General features: G+C 40.6%; 1 protein-coding gene across 12 annotated transcripts in view; it reads left to right on the plus strand.

Moving 5' to 3' along the window:
• Positions 1-24988, plus strand: part of NCOR1 (nuclear receptor corepressor 1) — a gene marked incomplete at its 3' end in the record, with an annotated part of 143233 nt that overhangs the window by 92637 nt on the left and 25608 nt on the right. For 9 of the 12 annotated variants that reach the window (XM_082861454.1, XM_082861449.1, XM_082861450.1 and 6 more), the window contains 9 exons: positions 2897-3416; positions 6276-6405; positions 8976-9171; positions 14825-14985; positions 19744-19864; positions 19957-20058; positions 20422-20522; positions 23055-23223; positions 24208-24348. In XM_082861454.1, the coding sequence (XP_082717580.1) occupies positions 2897-3416; positions 6276-6405; positions 8976-9171; positions 14825-14985; positions 19744-19864; positions 19957-20058; positions 20422-20522; positions 23055-23223; positions 24208-24348 (1641 nt within the window). The remainder of the gene's footprint in view (positions 1-2896; positions 3417-6275; positions 6406-8975; positions 9172-14824; positions 14986-19743; positions 19865-19956; positions 20059-20421; positions 20523-23054; positions 23224-24207; positions 24349-24988) is intronic. The other 3 variants (XM_082861451.1, XM_082861452.1, XM_082861461.1) reach the window with 2 other exon arrangements.

The following is a 24988-nucleotide window of genomic DNA, read 5'->3' on the forward strand; positions in this document are numbered from 1 at the left end:
TGGCCTTTCAACGTTTTGGTAGCATCTTTCACTAATAGTAATTGCTGCTGTATATTGAGACCTTACTACCTGTGAGGTGCTCTTCTGAGCTTTTGTCTTTTGATTTTGTTCTTATTTTTGAGACTTGAAGTCTCATCTGAATCCAGGCTCATACATCTAACTATTTAACATCTATTTAACATCTAACTATTCTAACTATTCTAACTATTATCTAACTATTATTAACATCTAACTATTTAACATCTCTACTTGGATACCTAAGAGTTAACATCCAGAGCTGACTTGTGTTTCCCCACCACCACAGCCTGCTTTCCCTCGAGTCTCTCCCTCGGTCCGTAAATGATGCCAGCTCTCTCTCATACCCCATGTGTGGGCCATCAGCGAGGGTTGCTCACTTGTCTTTAGATGCATTATTTAGACTCTCGTCACATCCGCCTCCCTCCACTGCTGCCACCCTGCTTCCGAGCCCCTGTCACCTCTGCTGCAGTGGCCTCTGGATTGGTCTGCTTGCTGCTGTTCATTCCATTATGTTTTTTTCCTCCAAAGAACAGCCAGAGTGAACCTTATAAAATATAAATCAAGTCTCTCTCATGCTAATGCTTTTTCTAATTTTCTTGGATTTTCTCAGGGACTTATTTTTTCATATAAATTATAAATTGGTCTGTGTAGTTTAAGAAGTTTTCTTACAAACCGCTGGGATTCTCATTGGAGGTATGTGTATTCATTTTAGGGAGATTTAAAGTTTTATGTTGTCTTCTAGTCTATTTTAAGAAAATAATTGAAAACTTAACTTGAAGTGAACATCTCTGTGTAACTATTTATAGCAGTGTCAAGTTGGAAGTAGCCCAAGGATCCACTAATAGAGGAAAGGTGAAGTAAATTTAAAGACACATTCACAGCCATTGATTCACTTCTTACTTCAGTAAATGTTTGAGTCTGCTCTGTGCCAGGCACTCGGCCTTGTGCTTGTCTCTAGGACTTAACTGATAAGCAAAATATATGATCCTTGCCCTTAATGGTATTTACAGCCTAGTGAGAGCAACAGCAAGGAATCAAATAATTGTGAATAAATGTAAAATTGTAACTGTAATCAGGACATGTGCCATAAGAGCCATAGTAGCAAAATTCAACTTTGTTAAGGAAATGATAGAAGACTTTTTTTAAACATGTGGTTTTTTGTTTTTTGTTTTTAAGCATGTGGTATTTGATCTAATATCCAAAGGGGGAAAAGTAGGTGAAAGCCGTTCAGAATGTATGAAGTATGTGGTAGCGGACGCATGGGGCATTCACAGAACTGAAAGAAGGCCAGTGATATGGGACACAGAGAATGCAGGGCTCGAGATGAGGCTGGACGCTTGCAGCAAGGCCACGCTTAGGAGTTTGGAACTTTATCCTGGGAGCAGTGAGGGGGAGAGAGTGTGAGTGAGTTTTGGTAAAATTTGGCTTTTAAACTCACTCTGGCCTTGTTGTAGAGAATGGTCTGGGGTGGTGGTCAGAAGAGTCGGTTTTGGAGTCGAGTGGCAGTTGTGAAGTTGAACAGAAATGGCTGGATTTGAGGGATATTTTTAGAGAGAAGATCTGTGAGACTCATCGAGGCAGGATATGGGGACAAATGAGAGGAGTGTTTTAAAAGGTGACTCCTAGGTTCCTGGTTTGTTTGTTGGATACTAAACACTAAAAATGAACTTGAGTTGGGACTTGGGAGAGTTGAATACCTGTCCAGAGTAGGATATAGTGAATTTGTGATTCCTTTGAGATAATCTGGGTAAAGATGTCAAAACGCATTAAAAGTATATTTATGAAATGGTACAAACGATGGGAAAGACCAGTGTTACAACGTTAAGTTAAAAAATCTATGTGATATTGTTCTAGAGCTTTGTTGTCTAATGTGGTAGCCACTAGACACACATGTGGCTATTGAGTTCTTGAAATGTGATTACAAGTCTTCCCTCTATCTGAGGGTCCTGCAGTTCAACCATGGGTGGAAAATATTCAGAAAAAAATTCCGGAAAGTTCCCAAAAGCAAAATTCCACAGAGTGGCAACTATTTACATTGTATTTACAGCTATTTACACAGCATTTGTATTGTATTACGTATTACAAGTAATTGTAAGTAATCTATAGATGATTTAAAGGATATGGGAGGATTAGGTTATATATGCACATGCTGCCGTTTTACATCACTTACCTGAGCATCCGTGGATTTTGGTGTCCGTGGTGGGGGCATGGGGGTTGGTCTGCAGACACCAGGGGACGACTGTAGTCCAAATTGAGATGTGCTGAAAATGTGAAATACAATCAGATTTTGAAGACTTAGTACCAAAAAAGGTAAAACATCTTATTACTAGGTTTCTATATTGGTTACATTTAAAATGATAATATTTTGTACATACTGGGTTAAATAAGGTATATTGTTGAAGTTAATTTTATCTGTCTCTCTTTTTACTTTTTTAACATGGCCACCAGAAAAATTAAAATTACAGATGTAATGTGCATTATGTTACTATTGGATGGTGCTGTTCTAATGTTAGCTCTCCTGGGTAAAAAGAAAAGCACAGAAACAGGCTGGTAGAAATAAACCAGAACGTTATCATTTATGGGAATGTTTTTTGTTTAGTTTTGTTTTTCTATCTTTCTTTGTTTTTCAAATTTCGTATGGATTATTTTTAGACATTAAAAGCTTTTATGCTTTCAGTTTCTGAAGGCCAAGACAGTTTGATGTTTCCCTTTCATACTCTACTTATGAAACAACTCTAGTTTTCCCAATGGCTGTAATACTTCAGTGAGGTCATCAGAGGAGGATAGTTCATCCTGAACGAGTACTTTCAGGCGTGGCTGCTGTCACTAGCGGACGCTGTTCACTATCAGATTTTTATGCTGTACCATTATCTTCAAGGTGCTGAAAATAGTTCTGGTACAGAAAGTGCTCCTTCTCCTTCACCAGTTGAAGCTGTCAAGCCTGGCGAAGACAGCACTGAAAACGCGCCTCCTCGGGGGACCACGCCCGACCCCGTGCCCAGGGCCTCTCCGTCGCCGGCAGTTCCGAGCACAGAAGCAGCCGAGGATGCCAGTGTGGAGACCCAGGCGAACGACAGCGTGGCAGTGGACACAGCAGAGCCGATGGACGTGGGGCACAGGGAGTGCGGGGCTGAAGGCACTTCTGCTCTGGACCTCCCCTCGGCCACCAAGGCTGACGCTGCGGACGTGGAAATGCCAGAAAGCAGTCCATCCAGAGTCGAAGGGGACCCCAAAGACAGAGATCTGGAGAGAGGCAGCGAGAAGCCGGAGCCTGGAGGCGACGACCCAGGGGTGGCCCAGCAGATGAGTGCCCCGAGGCCCGAGCTCCCCTCTGACCATGACTCCAGTGCCACGTGCAGTGCCGACGAGGATGTGGACGGGGAACCCGAGAGGCAGCGGTGAGGCTCCCTCCTTGACCTCCTCCTGCTCTTTACTCTCTTGGTTGCAGACTGAACCCCAGGGCGGTGCTGGCTGCTGAGGTTACTCCTGTAGAAATACTGGCAAGTGAGAGAGTCTGTCTGCTTTTATTTATTTATTTTTTAAATTATTTATTTATTTATTTATTTATGGCTGCATTGGGTCTTCGTTGCTGTGTGCGGGCTTTCTCTAGTTGTGGCGAGCGGGGGCTACTCTTGGTCGTGGTACATGGGCTTCTCATTGCGGTGGCTTCTCTTGATGCGGAGCACGGGCTCTAGGCGCGCGGGCTTCAGTAGTTGTGGCTCGTGGGCTCTAGAGCACAGGCTCAGTAGTTGTGGCGCACGGGCTTAGTTGCTCCGCGGCATGTGGGATCCTCCTGGGCCAAGGCTCGAACTCGTGTCCCCTGCATTGGCAGGCGGATTCTTAACCACTGCGCCACCAGGGAAGTCCCTCTGTCTGCTTTTAGTGTTGGGTTCTGATGCTGTTCCCCTGATTAAGTAACCAAAGAGAATTGTGTGATCATTATTCTTTAATGAGAAAGGTTTTAATTTCTTTCTACATCACTTGTTACGTGTGTGCCATATTATGATAGCAGAGAAGGGGCTGTCAGCTCACAGAGCTGTGGCCTGAGCCGCTCTGTGGCAGAGCCGTGTGACGTGGTGGTGAAAGTGGAGGTGTGGGGGGCGCTGGCTTCAGCTTTGCCCCCAGACCGAGCAGCCTCAAGCCAGGCCTGGGGGCCTGCACATGACATGTGAGAGATGCTGAGGGCGAAGATGGGAGCTGGAGTGAAAGTGTGTTAGAAAGCGTAATCAAGATTTAACTTAGTGGTCATTATATAACGATCACTTTTTTGTATCAGTTAAAACTGTAGGTTATTCATATTTGTAATTCAAAATATCAGGTACAATACAAATTACCTTATAAGTACTTTTAGTCAAATTAATAATATGCAAATATAATCTTAATGATTTTTATAAAAATTACTGTAAAAATACATATTTTGCAGGAGTAGATGCCAACTTCTTTAATATATTTAATTTCCTGGGTGTTTCCTTTTCCTTGAAAGCAATGGACTCACCTAGAATCACAGTAGAATGTTGGATTGGTGCAAATTCTAGAAATGAATTAGACTAAAACGTCATTTAACCAGAAACCCAATCCAGTTCTGGTTTTTGTTTTTGTTTTTTTCCCCTTTTTAATAAGAAAGAGGCTCTCAGGAGATAGCCAGGTTCTGCTCAGAGCTCAGTTTCCATAGTGTGTCCTGGTGTCACTGTGCTTTCAGTCCATATCCAGTATATTGTGCATCTTACATATTCTAGAATGAGACTTGGTACTAGAATAATATTGAACATAACAGTGATGGTTTCTCCAAAGAGGTTTTTATATGGTAGATACTAGAATTTTAATCAACAAGAATTGAAATAATATAGGGCTCCTACTTAACTGTTGGTTTTTCAGAAAATTGAAGATTCTAGCCCTCTTTTCTTCTCATGTCACAGTAATCTAGATTTTAATTGTCCCAGGCTTTAGAGTAAACATCAATGGATTCAAGCTGTGTGGTCCTTTTTAAGCATGCTTTATTGAAATATTTCAACTAAAATAAGAGTTACCTGTGTTTCGCACTGCTGGTTTCAGTAACTTTTTTTTTTTTTTTTTTTTGCGCTACGCGGGCCTCTCACTGTTGTGGCCTCTCCCGTTGCGGAGCGCAGGCTCAGCGGCCATGGCTCACGGGCCCAGCCGCTCCGTGGCATGTGGGATCTTCCCGGACTGGGGCACGAACCCGTGTCCCCTGCATCGGCAGGCGGACTCTCAACCACTGCGCCACCAGGGAAGCCCAGTAACTTTTTTTTTTATAATCAGTAACTATTTATAAATTTATAAATGAAGGAAAAATTAGGATGGCAGTAATCTTACAGGAGAGGAGCATCCTAAGAGATGACCATGACAATAGTCGTGAAATTCTGAAATCCTTATAAATATATAGTGGTCTCTGGATGATACTCTAAAGTTTACTTCACTTCCAAACTATCAAAATAACACTTTCAGTTGTCTTCTATATCTTTAATATTATGTTTATTCTTTGTGTAATATGTAAATTGTTTTCTTTTACACATTCTAATTTTCTTACCAATTTATACCTTTGAAAATGTTCATCTTTCCCCAGTAACTGACAACACTGGGAAATATGATGGAACCTGTAAGGTATTGATATAATTTCCCCAGTTCATACGTTGGGTGTCCTAAACTCAAGTGTATGTCCTGAAAATGAGTGAAGCTGGTGGAGTGTGAGATGGCAGGGCTGTGACTGGGGAGCACGGGCTGGGTGGGGAGGGCAGCCCTGCGAGTTCAGCCCGCTGTTGCATGGGAGTGCTGCCTCTGCGGTGCCATTTCTTCCCATTTTTCATGAGAAACCAGAAGTCTGGGATATTGGGTGAGATTCTTGGTTTTAAAATGATGGTGGTTTATTCAGATGTTTTAAAAAAATACTCTGTGATCCTAGAGAAACATTCTGTTACAGGTAACATAGTTTGTAACCTATGTTAATGATAAATTAGGACCTAACTTTTTATAATGGCCCTTGTTCAGACTGTTCTGTTGGTTAGACGCAGATGATTAAATTCAGATAAATTTCAACCTATAAAGCAACGTTAGGCTTCTTTACCTAGAAAATTAGCACTGTAGATTTTTTTCCTGACTGTTGAAATATGCAAAGTTAATGTGATGTGTGTATGTGTGAGTGTGTGTGTGTGTACATGTTAACTTAAAAGGAATTATGGTGATTGTATGTTTAAAGTTTTAAATAAGAATATATTAATTTATTTTTTAAATTGCATTTGCAGAATGTTTCCTATGGATTCAAAACCTTCATTGTTAAACCCCACTGGATCTATACTGGTCTCGTCCCCAATAAAACCAAATCCACTGGACCTGCCACAGCTTCAGCATCGAGCTGCTGTCATCCCGCCAATGGTAAGTTTTCAATGTGAGTAAGAGGTGTTGAAAACAAAGACCTTTAGAGACATTTCTTCTCTTCTTTAATCAGTGCTTGTTTTTTAAAAAAAATTGTAGTAAAAAGTCACATAACATAAAATTTACCATCTTAACTCTTTTTTAAGTGTTCAGTAGGGTTAAGTATATCCATTTAACCATCACTCTCCTTCCCCCACTTCCCCCAGCCCCTGGTAACCACCTTTCTACTTTCCGTTTTATGAATTTGGCTCTTTACGTAAGTGGACTCATACAGTAAATATTTGGTTTTTTGTGGCTGGTTTATTTCACTCAGCATAATGTCCTCAAGATTAATCCATGTTGTAACACATATCCGATTCTTCTTCCATTTTAAGACTGTTGTATAGACCACATTTTATTTATCCATTCATCTGTTGGATACATTGCTTTTTCAAATGGATTCATCGTGATAATTGATTGAAATGGTCATTTCCAATTAAGGAAAAAAGAGAAATACAGTGCTCTAGCCATAAATGTTAGTAAGTTCTGTGTTTGTTTTGTTTTGCTATAAGACAATAGTAGAATAAATATATAACTGGGTTTTGAATATTTAGAATAAATTATAGAGGTTATGGTTAACTTTAGTATACAGTTCCAAATCTAGTTTTATTTACATTTTACCTTATTAATCTCTATGAGTTTGACTACCTTTTGATCCTGAATTCCAGTCTTGGGTATTGATCTTTTACTTAGTTATGTTCTAGCTCTTGCTTTATTTCAGAGGATAAAAATTTATTTCGTCTCACATGACAATATGTAAAAGTTAACTGTGTGCTTTTTTTAAAAAATAAGTTTATTTATTCATTTATTTAATTTTTGTCTGCATTGGGTCTTCGCTGCTGCATGCGGGCTTTCTCTAGTTGCAGTGAGCGGGGGCTACTCTTTGTTGTGGGGTGCAGGCTTCTCATTGCGGTGGCTTCTCTTGTTGCAGAGCACAGGCTCTAGGTGCATGGGCTTCAGTAGTTGTGGCACACGGGCTTCAGTAGTCGTGGCTTGCGGGCTCTAGAGCGCAGGCTCAGTAGTTGTGGCGCACGGGCTTAGTTGCTCCGCGACATGTGGGATCCTCCCGGACCAGGGCTCGAACTCGTGTCCCCTGTATTGGCAGGCAGATTCTTAACCACTGCACCACCAGGGAAGCCCTAAGTGTGTGCTTATGATAAATAGGCTCACCAAAAAAATCACTAAGCATTTGCTCATTCATTGATTTACCCAAATGGACATTTATTTATTGATTGTCTGCCTGGTTCAAGATAACATTTTTAATGCTGTGTGGAATATCATGATCTCTGACTTCAGAAAATTTAGAGATTGGTCTTGATAATAAGACATAGAAAAAATCATAATAAAAATTTAAAAGAATTAAAATATGATGCTCTCTTAGTTTGAAAAATATACTATGGGTGATTCAAAGGAAGGAGAGCTTCCTTCTTAAAGAGACATTTAAAGAAGACTCCATGTAGGAAATAATGTTTTGGTTGGACCAAAACAGTTCATTTTGCTTTATAGCAAAAGGAGGAAAGCCATGTTTACATATAAGACAAAGCACAAAGGCAAGAAAATTATGTGTGTGTCATGGGTGCAGTGAAAAATCCTACTTATGGCAGTGGAGAAAACTCTGGAAGTCTTTAGATAACAGGTTCTAAAAGAGTCAGATCTCTTCTATTCCCAGGACTCTTTTGTGTTCATCAAGTGATGGACTGAGTTAGGGGCTGTTTATTTAGTGTTGGACAAAGCAGCTTGGGTTCCTTCATGAAGTGGGAGAGACAGAAAAGAAGCAGAGAAAACAAGCATCTAATTGCAAATTGTGGCGAGTGCTGTGTGCTGTGAAAGAGAGGGAGGGGGTTTGCAGTATGTTTTGGATGGTTAGGGACGGCCTGTCTGAAGAGGTGACGTTTCATTTCCATCCTGAAGAGAACTGGTATGATAATGAATTGGTTATAGGAAGAGAGGAGATGGAGTCCAGTGTGGCTGCCAGGTTTCTGGCTTAAGCTGCTGTGGTTCTGTTTCGTATGATGGAGATTGCTGTAGGAGAAGCATTGAGTTTAGCAAATGAAAAGTTCCGTTTTGAATATAAGTTTTGAGGTGCTTTGAGATATCCAAGTGGAGTTGTTAGGTAGGCAGTCTGTGAGTATGGAACTTGCAGGAAAATGTATTAGAAATAGAAGTTTATGAGCCGTTAACATACAGATGACATTTAAATCCATAGAAGTGGGTGTGAGCACCTGTGAGAGGGCAGAGAGGAGGGTGGGACCCAAGCCTGAGCCACTAGGGACTCAACATCGTGAGTTAAAAGCAAATGGAAATATTGTGATTTCTGTTTTGATTTCTCTTAACCACAACTTTGGGATTTATTTTGTGTTCAGATCTGAAAGTAATTGTTTAGCATTTTAAGCATTATGCTTGAAGATTTGATTAAAAAATGGTAAAATCACTTCAAGCAGTCATATTACAGAAAGAAGCATTACTTGCCACAGATGGTAATTACTGTTTTGCTGGTCATTGGGCGTATTTAGATTTTCTTCTTCCTGTAGGTTTCCTGCACCCCATGTAACATACCGATTGGAACTCCAGTGAGCGGCTTCGCCCTCTACCAGCGACACATCAAAGCCATGCATGAGTCAGCGCTTCTGGAGGAGCAGCGGCAGAGGCAGGAGCAGATGGACCTGGAGCGCAGGGGTTCTGCGAGCCCGCGTGGCGCCCCCAAGAGCCCAAACAGAGAGTGGGAAGGTAGGTGGCACTCGCGCCACAGAAAACTTTTTTGGTGGGAAACAAAGCTATACTTGAAAGCAGTGTCCTTAGTGCTTAGGAACTTGATTTATGGCGCTTGTCCCTCACAGATAAAATTGACCTCAGTTAAACTAAAGAATGCCAGCATTACTGACCACAGAGGGATGGCAGTAACATTTTCAATAGTCATGTTGTTAATGTGAATTTTCTGATGTTCACCTTAATGCCAGATGACTGCATAAAAGCCATGCTTTACGCTGCATTCATCTGAGTTTTCAGAGTGAGAATTGTCCTGTCCTCCAAGCAAATCAGAGTAACATTCTAAATCTCTGATATGACAGGGGACAGCTCTGTGTAGCATGTAGCCAGTCAGACCTTGACTTATCCCTCGCTCTGGCCATGGGCAAGCCACTTGACCTTCTCAGCTTTAGTTTTCTCATCTGTAAAGTGCAAATAATATATCTGTCTGTCTCTTTGTCTAATCTAGCTATATCTCTGCCTTGCCAGGATTACAACCTGTAAGAAAGAAAGAGCATTCAGTATTGTTTTATAAGACATGGCTCAGCGTCATTTTATGTACAATATAATAAGTAATAGTAGTATATTCGTATATGCATAGTGTAACAGATACCACGAAGGTACTGTTATCGTTGTACGTCACTGTTATTTCAAGTGACAGATTTGAGTTGTGCATGCTCTTTTTAAGTTGGTGCATGATACACTTAGTTTCTTTTAAAAAAAGAAAAAAGGGAGCGATTTCTAAATTTTAATAACTTCTTGTGGCATGGTAAGAAAATGGCACATGTATTCTGGTTGATAATGACTTATGGACTATCCAGTATGATGTGTGTAGCGTAGAAGACTATTAAAGTCTTCTCTGATTATGGTTTCATTTTTTGTAATGATTCAGAAGACTGTAGTACCTGACATAGATAAGAGCTATTAGCTGTAGAACACCGTGCATTTCAAGGGCTATTTAATGTAAAAGAGGAACTGTGCTGCTTAACTGATCCTGGGGACTCCCCGCGCCTGTCACACCAGTAATGACTTATTAGTTGCATGACACACTGAACCTCTTATGTTAGAGTTTTACATATCAGATTATTAATGTTTTAAATATAAATCTTATGCTATTAAAAATGTGAACCAGAGTGATTAATACCCACCAGGGCTGTGTGTATGATAGGTGCTAAATGAATATTTCTTGAATGAAGGTAAAAAAAAACATTGTTAACCTTTGGGCTTTTAGTATATTGCCTCTAGGGAATCCTTAATTCCTAACTCAGTAATTGACATAATGTATACTCAGTAATTACATGTTAAAGGAATGATTAAATGAAGTAGGATAAAAATGGATTTAGCAGAAGTGCTTATCTTCAATTATGAGAAAATCTGTCATTATGAGAATGATAAATTATAGAGTAATTCAAAAGTCTTTTGATCTATTCCTTACATAAATGATTTAGAATAAATTTTTAAGGCAGAATTAAAATGTAGAAAAAATGACATTCAAAGGTATTTGCCGAACTCATGCTAAAGCTTAACATTATTCAGGTGACAATATCTGGGTCATTCTAATATGTCTATATTGCATAGTTATTTTAGGACCTCAGTTTCTTTTCTTGACCTCCTTTATGAGATGGGTTGTATTTGGTAGCTGGAGAGACTGAACTAGGCTAGAGCCCTAAATTCTGAGACTCCAAACTGTGACTTGCATTTCTCCGTGATCAGTCACATTAATTCATGTGGTTTAGATCTGAATGGTACCCTTACTTTTAATAGTGATGCAGTGGTCTTAAAACCAAACTGTCATTATATATTTGATCAATATGACCCCAAGGTGTTTGTTAATAAGACACCAATTTGGTTCAGGGTGACTCTCTACAAACTGGGATGGTTGATTACATTTTATCCCAAGGTTTAACTTTTGTTTTAGCTAATCTAGCTAGTATGTTCATCATCAAATGTTGATTACATTTTATCCCAAGGTTTAACTTTTGTTTTAGCTAATCTAGCTAGTATGTTCATCCAGTAATTTATTTAACAAGTGCCTGAAGGCTCTCCTGAATTTATAGCTATCCTGTATTTCACTTAAAGGATAATCTCCCAAATAACATTTCTATATTTGCAGTTAACTTGCTTGTATGTAGACCGTTTGATAAAAATGTTTTCAGTGCGGCATCATAGAATAGTTTATAGGATGGTAAATATAGTGAGAAGAGGATTTATGTATAAACCATCACCAAACTGGTATTGTCCACATGAGGTAGGACCACAGTTTTGGCTTTTCCCTTCATGGGCTCATTTAGAAGGCAACAGGCAGCACCTGTTGTCCACCTGTTTGATTGTATTCACCTTCTCTTAATATCAGTGAGACAGGTGGCTTAAGCCTTTCCACTTGTAGAAAAGCTTGAAAAAACCTCAGAGAAAGATTGTTTTCATTTTCCAGGGACGTTTACACAAGTTGACTCCTGCTTTAGTTGGAAACTTTTTTTCTACGGTGAAAGGACTCAGACTTTACACATGTAGAGAGAGAGAAGTGAAATTCTAATGCAGGTTTTAAAATCAATCCAATCAAGATAAGAGTTAATGCCTCTGTGCAACTGAATCTAGTTTATTTTGTTGTTGTTGTTTCTTAATTTTTTCAGCTGAGTACATGATGATTTAAATAGCTATATTTAAAACCATCTAAATTTTCATCTTTTTCTTTAGCACTATTACGACAGTGTGTTTTCCCACCTGATTATAAAACAATCAGACACTGAATATATGTAATATATATTGCAATGCACTCTCATGTTAAATTCTCTAGAAAGGGAGAAGTGATATTCTTTTAAAGTTGGTTTATTTCATAAATCTGCACAGTATTAGGACACTTAATAATCTAATTCATTATATTAATCCTTCAGAGAAGGAACGGGTAACATCATCTTCATGGTTACCCCAGAGGCATCTGAAATTTCTGTACCCAAGTGCTCAGGGAGACACCATTGCACTCAGGATGGTTTAGAGCTCAGGGCCAGGAATTGCACTGCTTTTGAAAAATCTCCAGCCTTGGTTGGGCAGTTAGGTGTGATTCTTCTGAGCCTCAGTTTCCTCCTCTGTCAAATGGTGTTAATGATCTCATTAGTCATGAGGGCTAAACGAGATACTCCTGTAATACACAGTGCTCTGCCCATAGTACAGATTCCTATTAGCTGACATTACAGTTGTTGTTTCTGGTTTTAAAAAATACCTTAGTTAACTAAAGAATGTTTTAATTGTGCTAATGAGTCTCTATCTGAAACCAGTCACAAACCATCCACTTAAAAGTGAAATGCTAGAGACCTTCTCTTTAGAAAAGGACCTGTGAGGATGCCCAGTGTTACTTACTGCAGTGCAGGAAGAAAGAAAGGAACCAAACAAGAGGTTTAGCTGTTGAAGGGAGAAGACAAGTTATTATTCACAGGGTACGATTATTCACCTAGGAAGCCTAAGAGAATTAACTGAGAAAGTTATTAGAGCTAAGAGCAAAGTTCATTACGTTTCTCAGAAAGAATTGAAAGAATTGATAGAAAGAATTGATATACAGAAATCTACAACTTTCTTTCTTATATATCTGCAGTAATCAGTATATATAAATATATATATATTCCCATGTATGTTAAACAGATGGTTTTCCTCACAACAAAATATAAAATACCTATGAATACTTTTAATGAAATTATGAAAAATGACCTATATGAAAACATCTAGCTTCCTCAGTTAGAAAGCTCATTATAAAATGTCAAGTCTCCTATAAATACAGGAGATAAATTTAATGCACGTCCACTGAAAATTCCAGTGATATTTTGTTTGGGGAGGAAGTATTCAAAATGATTTTAAATTTAGTTTTATCTGGAAGAATAAATGGGTAAGACTAGGTAAGCAAAAGAATAAAAAATGAATGGGAATTTGTTCCGGCAGACATTAAAATGCCACAATTTAAAGTGGTTTGGATTACAGATGAGTTTTTACTTTCTTCTTTGTGCTTCTCTTATTTTCCAAAATTACAGTATGTCGATTCACTTTAAAAAAAGAAAACATTTATATTATATATATAATTACATATATGTGTGTTTTTAAGTCTTAATATGACTCTGCATATCTGATATGCCCTTTAAATGCTTCAAGTTTTTTTAATACTTTATGTAGAGGTAAATTATGTGGAATAATTTTCATCAGCATTACTACAGTAAAATTCATAGTTTTATAAGCTTGTGTAACCTTTAAAAATTATTTTGATCTGTATCTTTTGAAACCCTTCTTCCATTTCTTGATTACATTTATTTCTCTGAATATTAAGCAGTGGGCTTCAACAGGCTAATTATAACAGCTGAAATCCTAAGAGTTCTGGCCTCTAATTCAGGCCATACTTGAATTCACAGAATGGCTGGATAATCTGATGTTTGCCTGCTGTGGTCTTTATTGCATGTGGGAATACTTGATTCTCCTAATGAGAGGAAAGAGAAATTCTTTGTGATTTGAAAGAAAAAGTTGTAATTGGATTTTTGAGGATTTTATTAGGTCACAGTAATGACGCTTGCACAGAAGATTTAGATTTATAGGGTTTTTTTAAACCTCTCTGTGGGTGGATTCCCCCCCCCCCCCGGGAATTTTAGATGTTGATAGTAGTGTATAGTTGGATCTGCCCCTGGATGGTGTGGGCTTGGTCCTTTCACACTTACTATTTTAATATGGGGTTCTTCCCTTATTTTGATAACTTTAACTTTCATAGGAAAATCAGTCGCCTATATGCCTTATGCTGAGGTCACACGTGCTCTAGCACAGGAAGCACAGATGCGCAGTACCGCAGCAAGGTCAGCATCACCGTGTAGGCTCTCTCCGAGAGAAGTCAGTAAAGCTGCGCCACAGCCCGATGTGAGTGCAGCCCGCTGTAGTGTCCCGCCAGGTAAATACCGCTCCTCTGTGCCGTGGCTGCTGGCCATCAACCTACACGTGATGACCTGGGTGGTTTACTCCCAGGATGCGTCCTTGCTGTTTCAGAATTTCTCTGCATTCCATCTTCAGTTGTATTCAGTTGAGATGCACTGGGCCACTGGGAGGTTTGTGTTCATACATGTGTACTGTGACGTTGACTGCCTTCTTTTAAGAGTACATGTGCTTTGTAAAAATCTTGAGATCCACCCCCCTAAAAAAAATTCAAGTGTCTGTGAGAGTCAGAATCAGCAAATGTTTCCAAATAATGCAGGATGCAAAGAGGACGTATAACTGGTTGTCAGTCAATCTGTATATTCTCCAGAGTTGTAATATCAGCTGTTCCTAAGAAACACCCTTTTTCTCACCTCCATCGTGAGGTCCAAAGAGTGATGGAGAGAGAGAAAAAAATTGTTTGCCATTTGCATATGCTGAGCAGAAATAGTTTGAAATGGACGTCAGCCTGAAAGCTCTGGTTTGCCAGGGAGTTGAGTATTTCAACCTCACAAATACCATTCGTGACCTGAGTATGGATACAGGTTTAATTTAAGTGAAAGAAATTTAAAATAGAAATGTTCATCCTCAACTTCATCTTGCACTCACAGTTTAAACATGATTGAAGAAACAATTGAGATAGGTGGAATGTCGCAAACTAGGAAATTGACTATTTTAAATAATGTTTTCTCCCTTTTGAAAGTCCTCCAGCCTGCTCCGCATCAAGTGATAACTAACCTCCCTGAAGGGGTTCGGCTTCCAACAACTCGACCCACTAGGCCACCTCCTCCTCTCATCCCATCATCCAAAACCACAGTGGCTTCAGAAAAACCATCTTTTATACTGGGAGGCTCCATCTCACAGGTAAAAGGGCTTCTCTTCCCAGTAGATGGCCTGTTGTTTTTTTGCTTTGGTAAAAATTGTCCCTCCTTCCCATATTAATTTGTCAGAGTCCTAATAAATAAAAATGTGTCTGTTTATGAAGAAACAGTGACCTGAAAATGCAGCAGTCATTTTCTATTCCATACCACACACAGGAAGTTTATTCGAGTCATGTGCTGCCCAGGTTGAGTGACAGTGGCACCCGTCTGGTTTAGCTTGGGAAAGGTGCGTGTGCCCTGAAGTGTAGTGTAGCATGAATGGAGATGGAATAGTTTCAAGTACTAGAGGATAACTATTTTAAAGGTTCTAATATTAAATTGTAGATGATTGGTAAGCCCTAGTTTATTCTGACCTTGGCCTTTCTCTCTGGACGTGGTCTGACTGTAAAGCCTCAGTCAGGTTGACTGACGTTCACCACCAGTGACTGCGCCCCCATTGGGGGCCTTTTCTGCCCCTCCTAGGCTCTCTTCCTCCACTGCCTCAAGCGCTCTCTGTTGTCGTAGGTTAGTTCTGCCTTTTCCAGAACTCGATATAAATGGAGTCTTACATTTTGGCTCTTCTTTGTCTGTCTTCTTTAACTTAGCATTAATGATTTCAGGGATTCGTCCAGATTTTTTTTTTTTTTTTTTTTGGCTGCACTGGGTCTTTGTTGCAGCACGCAGGCTTTCTCTAGTTGCGGTGAGCAGGGGCTACTCTTCGTCATGGTGCACAGGCTTCCCATTGCGGTGGCTTCTCTTGTGGAGCACGGGCTCTAGGTGCGCGGCTTCAGTTGTTGTGGCACGTGGGCTCAGTAGTTGTGGCTTGCGGGCTCTAGAGTGCAGGCTCAGTAGTTGTGGCGCACGGGCTTCGTTGCTCCACCGCGTGTGGGATCTTCCCAGACCAGGGCTGCAACCCGTGTCCCCTGCATTGGCAGGCGGATTCTTAACCACTGCACCACCAGGGAAGTCCCCGTCCAGGTTTTTGTGTAATCAGTAGTTTCTTCCTTTTTATTGCTGAATAATACTCCATTGGGTGAACATACCAATTTGTTTATCCATTTTCTTGTTGATGGAAACCTGAGCTGTTTCTGCTTTTTGGCTGCTGTAAATAAAGCTGATACGAACATTCTTATACTGGGCTCTTTGTAGACATGTGGTTTCATTTCTCTCGTATAGGCCCTGAGAGCAGAATGTCTGGGTAGATGTATGTTTTACTTCATAGTTTTCCGGAGTGGCTCTACAGTGCCACTGCCACCAGCACAGTCTGAGTTCCACTCGCTGTTGTCATTCTTTTTTATATTAGTCATACTAGTAGGTATGTAGTATTCCACTGTGGTTTTATCCTGCATTTCCCTGATAACAAATGATGTTGAGCGCTTTTCATACACTTATTGGCCATTTGTACATCTGATTGTGACGTGACTGTCTTATTATCTGTTTTTATTGGACCTTTTATTTATTAGGTTGCAGAAGTTCTGTATACATCACAGATGAAAATTCTGTTTTTTATATATATATATATTTTTTTTTTCTCTCTTGTGTGTTTTGATGCATAGAAGTTTTAAATTTTGATGGAAGTCCATATATATATTTTTCCCTCTTATGACTAGTTCTTTTTCTCTAAAAAATCATTGCCTGTTTCAAGCTTGTGGAGATTTTCTCCCAGGTTTTCTTCTGAAAGCTTTATAGTTTTGGCTTTTATATTTAGGTCCATGTGAAACTGATTTCTGTGTACAGTGAGGCGAGGATGGGCCTCATCCATCCGTGTGGATCTGCATTCCTATCACGTTGGTTGAAAAGTCTTTTCTCTCTCCCATTTGCATGTTTCGGTCTGTTTCTGGACTCTGTTCTGTCCCATTGACCTACTTGCCCATCCTTTCATCAGCACCAGTCTTGGTTATTGTGGTTTTTATAGTAAGTCTTAAGATCATGTCGTATAAGTCCTGCAGTCGTATAAATAAGATTGTTTTAGCTCTTCTGTGTCTCTTGTATTTCCATATAAGTTACATAATCAGTTTGTCAGTTCCTACAAAAAATTCTGCTGGGATTTTGGTTCGTATTGCATTAAATCTGTAGATTAATTCTTAAGAAAATTGAGTCTTCTAATCCATGCACATGTTCGTCTTTCCATTTATTTAGGTCTTTGATTTCTCTCAGCAGTATTTTGTAATTTTCACTGTAGAGATTTTATACATGTTTTGTTAATTTTGTTAGTCGGTTAATTTGATTATTTATAATGTATTTTATGTTTTTATAAGTGATATTTTAAAAATTTTCCTTTTCTGGTTCTTTCTGGTGTATGAAAAAAGTTGATTTTTATATCTTGACCTTATCTCCTGTTACATTTACTTACTGTTTGTGACAGGGTTTTTTGGTTTTATTTTTGGTTTTTTTTGGAAGGGGTAGATTTCTTAGGACTTTCTCTGTATGCGTGTCATCTACAAATAAAGACAGTTTTACTTCTTCCTTTCCAATCTTTATGCCTTTCCTTTTCCTTGTTTTATTAAACTGGTTAGGGTAGAACTTTTAGAACAATGTTGAATAGAAGTGGTGAAGAGATTATACTTTGCTTGTTGCCCAACTTAGGAGGGAGGCATTCAATATTTCGCTAGTAGGTATGTTAACTACAGACTTTGCATAGGTGCCCTTCATCAGATTGATGATGTTTCTGTATATTCTTAGTTTGCTGAGAGGTTTTTTCTCCAATTCTTATACTTTTCAACTTCAGAATTTCTATGTGATTCTGTTTTATGATTTCTTTCTCTTTGTTGATATTCTCTATGTGATGAGACATCATTTTCATACTTTCCTATAATTCTTTTTTTTTTTTTTTTTTTTTTTGCGGTACGCGGGCCTCTCACTGCTGTGGCCTCTCCCATTGCGGAGCACAGGCCCCGGACGCGCAGGCTCAGCGGCCATGGCTCACGGGCCCAGCCGCTCCGTGGCATGTGGGATCTTCCCGGACCGGGGCACGAACCCATGTCCCCTGCATCGGCAGGTGGACTCTCAACCACTGTGCCACCAGGGAAGCCCTCCTTTAATTCTTTATACATGGTTCCCTATAGTTCATTGAACTTATTTATAATAGCTGACTTAAAGTCTTTTCCTAAGAAATCTAAAGCCCAGGGACAGTTTTTATTCACTGCTTTTTTTTTTTTTTTTTACCCTCCTGTGTATGGATCATATGTTCCTGTTTCTTTGCATGTCTTGTAATTTTTGGTTGAAACACATAACATAATGTGGAACTCTGGAAATCAGATTCTCCTTTCTCCCTAGGATTTGTTGTTGTTTATTTGAACTAATTCAGTAAAGTCTGTATTCTTGTGTCATGTGTGGCCACTGAAGTCTCTATTTGCTTAGTGAGTGGTCAGCTAGTTATTAGACAGAGAGTTCAGTGCCCAGAAAGACTAAGTTCCCACGTCTTTACTGAGGGCTCTGTGTGTATGTTGGGATGTGCCTGCAGCGTTCAGCCAGGCAGCTGGCACTTCGGCCTTGGTCTTCACTTCCTGCTTTCTCAGCACCTTGAGGTCAGCCAGCGGTGAGAACTCATGGCCGCCTTATGTCTTCCCTGGCAGGTACACAGCCTTGCACGTGCACTTGGCCTTCTAGGTTCCTAGGAAGATGTTGGAGCTTTTCAAATCTCTTGTGAATATCTCTTTCCTTAGCTTTTCCTCTTCAGGTTTCTGTTTAGCCTGTTTTTTCACCCTAGCTGTTCTCTCCTGCCTCAGCCAGTGGAGAGGTTAATCCATTGACTCTGATAGTTTTTGACAAGCCTGAACTTTCTTCCCCACCACAGTCAGGCCAGAAAAGACAGCTTTGCAAGTGGGTCTCTCAGAGAACCATCAGACCAGTCTGATCATGACAGTTACCTGGGAATGATAACCCCATTCTTTCCCTTGTGCTGTCTGCTGGACTGCTGGTTTTCACCGTGGTCGAGGGCTGTGGGTTCTCAAGGCTGAGACAGAGCTGGCGGGGGTTGGGGGGTGAGGGGCGTGGGAGGGGCAGCAGAGCCAAGTCCAGGTGTCACACAGCTCATGGTTCTTACCTGGGTTCTGCCATTTTTCTTGAATAAATGCTCCCAGATTTCTACAAGCCTTTGGTTAAAGCGTTGGAAAAGAGTTCTTAAAAGGCTGATTCTGGGCTTCCCTGGTGGCGCAGTGGTTGGGAGTCTGCCAGCCGGTGCGGGGGGTGCGGGTTTGTGCCCCGGTTCGGGAGGATCCTGCGTGCCGCGGAACGGCTGGGCCCGTGAGCCGTGGCCGCTGGGCCTGCGTGTCTGGAGCCTGTGCTCCACGGTGGGAGAGGCCACAGCTGTGAGGGGCCCGCGTACCGCAAAAAAAAAAAGGCTGATTCTTAAAATTTTTGCTAGTTTTCTGGTTGCCTTTATGGAGGAGGGTTTTTGGAAGTCCTTACTCCACCATTTTCATTGGTGCTTCTATCCCACAGCATTTTTACGAGGGATAATGTTAATAATAGTAGCTTACATTTTGTGTGTATGGTTAAGTGCTTTTATTTATGTAATTTGTAAGTAATGCATATTATCTTCATAAAATTTATGGTAATTTTGGAAGACATATCTTGCTCCCTTTAAAAACTTATAAAATTTAACCAGTCTGTGTCAGGGATTTTCTTGCTTTACAAATACCTGTTCTTAATTTTGGTGGGGGGTGAGTGGTAAGTTTTATAAACAGAAACGTGTACCTTAAATATATAGTTGACCTTGTGAAAAGACAGTGTTATTCTAGTCCTTTAACATTATTTTTAGGGAACACCCGGCACTTACTTGCCTTCTCCTAATCAGGCCTCCTATGCTCCCGAGGCAGCGAAGCCCTCGGCGGGCTCCATCTCTCTGGGACTGCCGCGGCAGCAGGAGGCCGCCAAGCCAGGTCAGTGAGGAGGACGTGGCCGTCTCTGCCTTTGTAGCGTCACAGTCAGGGATTCAGCACTTGAGCTCACTTTATCTTGCTTTGGTCCATAGCTACTGTGCCCTACATCAAGCAAGAAGAGTTTTCTCCCCGAAGCCAAAACTCGCAACCTGAGGGTTTATTGGTCAGAGCCCAACATGAAGGAGTGGTCAGAGGTAAAATATGCTGTTTGGCAGAGATACTAAACTCTGGTCCCCAATAAATATATTAAAGGAAGTCGTTAATGTGTTTTAATGATGATGGGCTCTTAAACTAGAGCCTTTAAATTCTAAATGTAAGTTTTCTTTCTGTATAAAAATGACTTTAAAACTTTGAAATTTCATATTTCTACAGTCTTTTTTAATAATTGCAAAATTATTTTAAAAGTACATTTCAGTAAAACAAAAACTGTTCTTTTTGTGCTGCTGTTCCCTCTCTTCGAAGTAGGGGCTGATTTTGTTTGCTTGGTTTTTTGTTTTTTTTGTGTTTTTTTTGCAGGTGCAGGGGTGTGATTCGCTAATGATTTTGTTTTTATTCAGGTACCACAGGAGCCATTCAAGAAGGAAGTATAACTCGGGGAACTCCCTCCAGCAAACTTTCTGTGGAGAGCATCCCATCCCTCCGGGGCTCTATCACCCAGGTTAGTTGCGCGCATTCATGAGAAAACCAGAAGTGATGTCTCAAGCGTGTTGGCTGTTCCAGCAGTAGTTTTGTGACTATGTTGTTCGTAGTTCTGGGTTATGGAACGGGGTCTCAGTGATGATAAACCTCAGATCTATAAACTGCCTGCAGAGAGACAGTAATGTGATCATTTCGACCACAAGCCGTATCATCTGTACTGTGGTTCATTTGAAAAGGTCGATTATTTGCAACTTGGCAGAAGAAGCAAGTTCTAATTGATGTAACTCTCACTGCCTTCCTGGCAAAGCTTTTACCATGTGTTCAGCTTAAATAGGAATTGAGAGGAAAATCATTATAAATTGTTGGCTTGCTTTGCCCCTTCTGAGAAGGAAGGTCTGTAGTCTCAGGAAATACGGATGGTGTTGACAAAAACACCAGAAGTCAAGTATCTTCTTCTAATTTTAGGCTAAGGTGCCAATTTTGATTAATAAAAGGTCTTTCTTTTCCTCAGTTAGATGTAAATTTTAGTTTGAAATGTAAAACAGTCCTTAGCCTTTTTATTAATGTAGATCTGGAAAAGGAAAATTCTATTTTGGGAATTCATTGTAAACAGAATCCTGTGCTTTCGTGCACGTGCCTGTCACGAGCTTTCTGTTCCTCTTCCTTGACTTTTGTTTCTGTTCCCTAGGACAGTGGTGGTTAAAGTTTGTTCCGCAGAGCAGCAGCAGCAGTGTCACCTGGGAAGTTGTTAGACATATAAATGTTGAATCCCTGCCCTAGATTTCCTGAAGTCTCACCCATGGGGTCCGGGTCCCAGCAGTCTGTGTTCTCCAGCTCTCCAGGGATTCTGCCCAGCACCCATTCAAGAGCCAGCCCTAGGACCCTGCTGACAGAGTGTAGTGTGCCCCAGAGGAGCAGCATCTCCTGGGAACTTGTTAGAATAACGCAGACATTTCAGTCCCTGCTCCAGACCTATGGAATCAGAATCTCCTTTTTTTTAAAAAAAATTAATTAATTAATTAATTATTTATTTATTTTTGGCTGCGTTGGGTCTTCGTTGCTGCGCATGGGCTTTCTCTGGTTGCGGTGCGCGGGCTGCTCTTCGTTGCGGTGTGTGGGCTTCTCACTGCGGTGGCTTCTCTTGTTGCGGAGCGTGGGCTCTAGGTGTGCAGGCTTCAGTCGTTGTGGCACGCGGGCTTCAGTAGTTGTGCCTTGCGGGCTCTAGAGCGCAGGCTCAGTAGTTGTGGCGCACGGGCTTAGTTGCTCTGCGGCATGTGGGATCTTCCTGGACCAGGGCTCAAACCCGTGTCCCCTGCCTTGGCTGTTGGATTCTTAACCACTGCGCCACCAGGGAAGTCCCAGAATTTCCATTTTAACAAGAGTCCAGTGATTTCTTTCTGAGACATGGTTATAGAGCATGTGGTGTGTAGTGATCTGGAAAGTTACACACTAACTTCTCAGATCTCTCCTTTCACATTTGACCAAAGTTATCCAGTCCCTTGATGTTAGTTTTCAGAATAAGCAAACACCTTAATATAAATAAAAGAAAAATAAATGGCCTATGCATCTTATTTTTCCTTCTTCATTTTCGCTCCAGTATCCAAACTGGATGCGGAATGAACTGGATCAAGTGAGGCTGGGCTTTGCCTGTCGATTTTCAAATCTGTCTGTCCGTGTGACATGAGCACTTCCAAAGAGGGTGCGAGGGTTTCTGGGTGTTCACCACGGAGCTCACCTCTCGGCTGCACGAGCGGACATGTGGACCCCATCACTGTCCTGCAGGGACACATGGGTTCAGAGTGGCCTCAGTGGAGTTTTGGGGACACTGAGTTTTGGAGTGTGTGTGGGCTGGGGCTGGGCCCCCGACTCTCCCATGCAACGTAGGCAGCTCACTTTGCAAAGTGTTCTACACTTTAGGTTCCATGAGTGCTTCCCTTGAAGGAAGGGTAACAAGAACCGTGGCCATAGGTGGCCCAGAAGAGGACTAGTGATGGTGAAAACGCGGATGACGTAACCTAAGCTGAGTCACATCACAGCACGGGGGCATCTGAGTTTTCTGTCCCCTCTTATTGATGACCAGAGGTCTAACCCAGCAGACAGTTTAGTAACTGAAAACTCTTTTTCCCTCTTATCACAATATGAGAGAAGGTTGTGGTACTTTAATTTAAAATTTAATTTGTTGACTTATTTTTCTTAGAAATTTTGAAAAAGCTTTATTACATTTGCGTGATTTTAGGCCTTCAGGCACATTTTGTTGCTGAGAGTTAAGTACCTTCGTAGAGGTTTGACTTTGAGGCGGGGAAGAAAGCTCATCAGCTCAGATACCTGTTAGCGTTTTAAGAAGTTTTGTACGGCAGGGTTCAGGGACCAAGGTACAGTGTTTCTTTACGTTTATAAAACGTGTGTCTGATTTCCCGTCATGTGCTGGCCTGTCTCATTTGAGGACATGGCTTGCTCTGACTCTCGGTGTGGCAGGTTACATTTTCTGAGCGTCTGTGTGTCCTGTAAAGTCAAGTGATGTTTGTGGTGCCTGTGTTTGAATTGATGACAGGGGACCCCGGCTCTGTCCCAGGCTGGCATACCAACTGAGGCTTTGGTGAAGGGACCCATTTCTAGACTGTCCATTGAAGAGAGCAGTCCTGAGAAAGGCCGAGAGGAAGCTGCATCCAAAGGCCATGTTATTTATGAAGGCAAAAGTGGACACATCTTATCTTACGATAGTAAGTATTGCATCTCCACACTGAAGCCAGTGTTGTAATGTGTGACTAAGGATATGGTTCTGGTTCCCTACACGCTTGCTTTGGAAAAGTTAGTTTTCCTTCCCTGAGCCCAAGTTTCCTCTCTGTAATGTAAAAAAAGGTTAATACTTCTCGTGAAACTTTTGTGAAAAATTAACTGAAACAGTCAATGAAAAGTGATTAACAGTGCAGAGCCCATGCTACGTGTCCCCTGAGTGGTAGCTAACATCGCCAGCTGTGGTCATTTGATTTAGCCTAGGAAAAGAATCTTTGTTTAACTTTAATAGAATCACTTTTATTTTAAAGGGGTACCTATTTTATGTGTTAAGAATTAAGGAGTAGATAATAGTCTGATAATCCTAGAAAGAGTATTGAATTTAAATGCTGCTTAAATATAACTATTTTAATGTCTGTATGTATGTAAGCATTTATCTTTAGGTGTATCCTTAAGTTTCAGTTTTAAATTGCATGCTGTTCTGAGTAGTGAGATGAAATCTCACGCTATCCCACCCAGGGTGTGAATCTCCCCTTTGCCCACTGTGTCCACACTGGCTCAGTCAACAGTGACTTTCGTGAACCGCAGTGCTGTGTTCAGTGACCCTTATCTGAGCTTTCAGATGTCAGGATCCCCTTCCAGCATTCTCATAGCCCACTGTCCATAGTACCGGTTACTGTGTGTAACCACCTAGTAATTTATCTGTATCTGCCACTACTGCTGAGTTTCATGAGGGAAGGGACTTAATTTGTTAACCTAATCTGCAAGCCTGGTTTATGCCTGACACTCAATAAATATATTTGAGTGAATGAAAACATTTTTATAAATGGCATCTGCACAGATGTATATAGTAGATTAAGACCAGTTTTTATATATATATTTTTTGTGAGATTATGAAATTAAGATAACTTATTTACCATACAATAGGCCTTGGGCTCTGTCTGAGCAATACTTGTGTCTGTGTCCTGCAGATATTAAGAATGCCCGAGAAGGGACGAGGAGTCCGAGAACAGCTCATGAAATCAGTCTCAAAAGAAGCTATGAATCAGTGGAAGGAGCTCTAAAGCAAGGGTTGTCCATGAGGGAGTCTCCTGTGTCAGCACCGCTGGAGGGTGAGGTGTTGTTTCCAGAACGCTGTTTAGATACATTGAATTTCGTATAGTAAATTTCCATTGTTGAGTTAGGTTGTATTCAGTCTCTGTCATTTCAACCTGAAATTTATATCAATATATAAATGAAACTCCTATAAATATATTAATATATTACTAATGCATGTAATATGAAATATACAGGTAATATTAACATGAAATTTATATTAATAAATGTTTAAACTTATGTTCCTATCTACATATAAATCAAGTGGTACGTGGCAGTGGAGGGAAGTAAAAATTAAACATAATTGGTCATACCGTAGGTAACTGTTAGAATGCTCATATAATTTGTAGATTATTTCTTTTTGAGTTAAGTGAGTTTAAAAATGTGAAATTCATCATGAGAACTTTGTTTTCATTGTGAGGCAGATAGACAGAGTGGTATAATGGACAGAGCAAAGACATGTATTTGAATCCTAACTTCACTCTTCCCTGGTGAATTTCTCTGTGTCCGTTTCTTGCTCTGTAAATTGAGGGGTTGTGCCTACCATCGTGTGAGGATCAGAGGCAGCTGTGCGGGCTCGTGCTGAGCGTGTGGCGCGCACTCATCAAGTGAGAGCTATGGTTTTGTTTTGTTAATGGCTCACTTTCCTTAAGTCTT

The sequence above is a fragment of the Leucopleurus acutus genome (assembly GCF_964270905.1).
Source record: "Leucopleurus acutus genome assembly, chromosome: 19".
NCBI classification, from domain to species: Eukaryota; Metazoa; Chordata; class Mammalia; order Artiodactyla; family Delphinidae; genus Leucopleurus; species Leucopleurus acutus.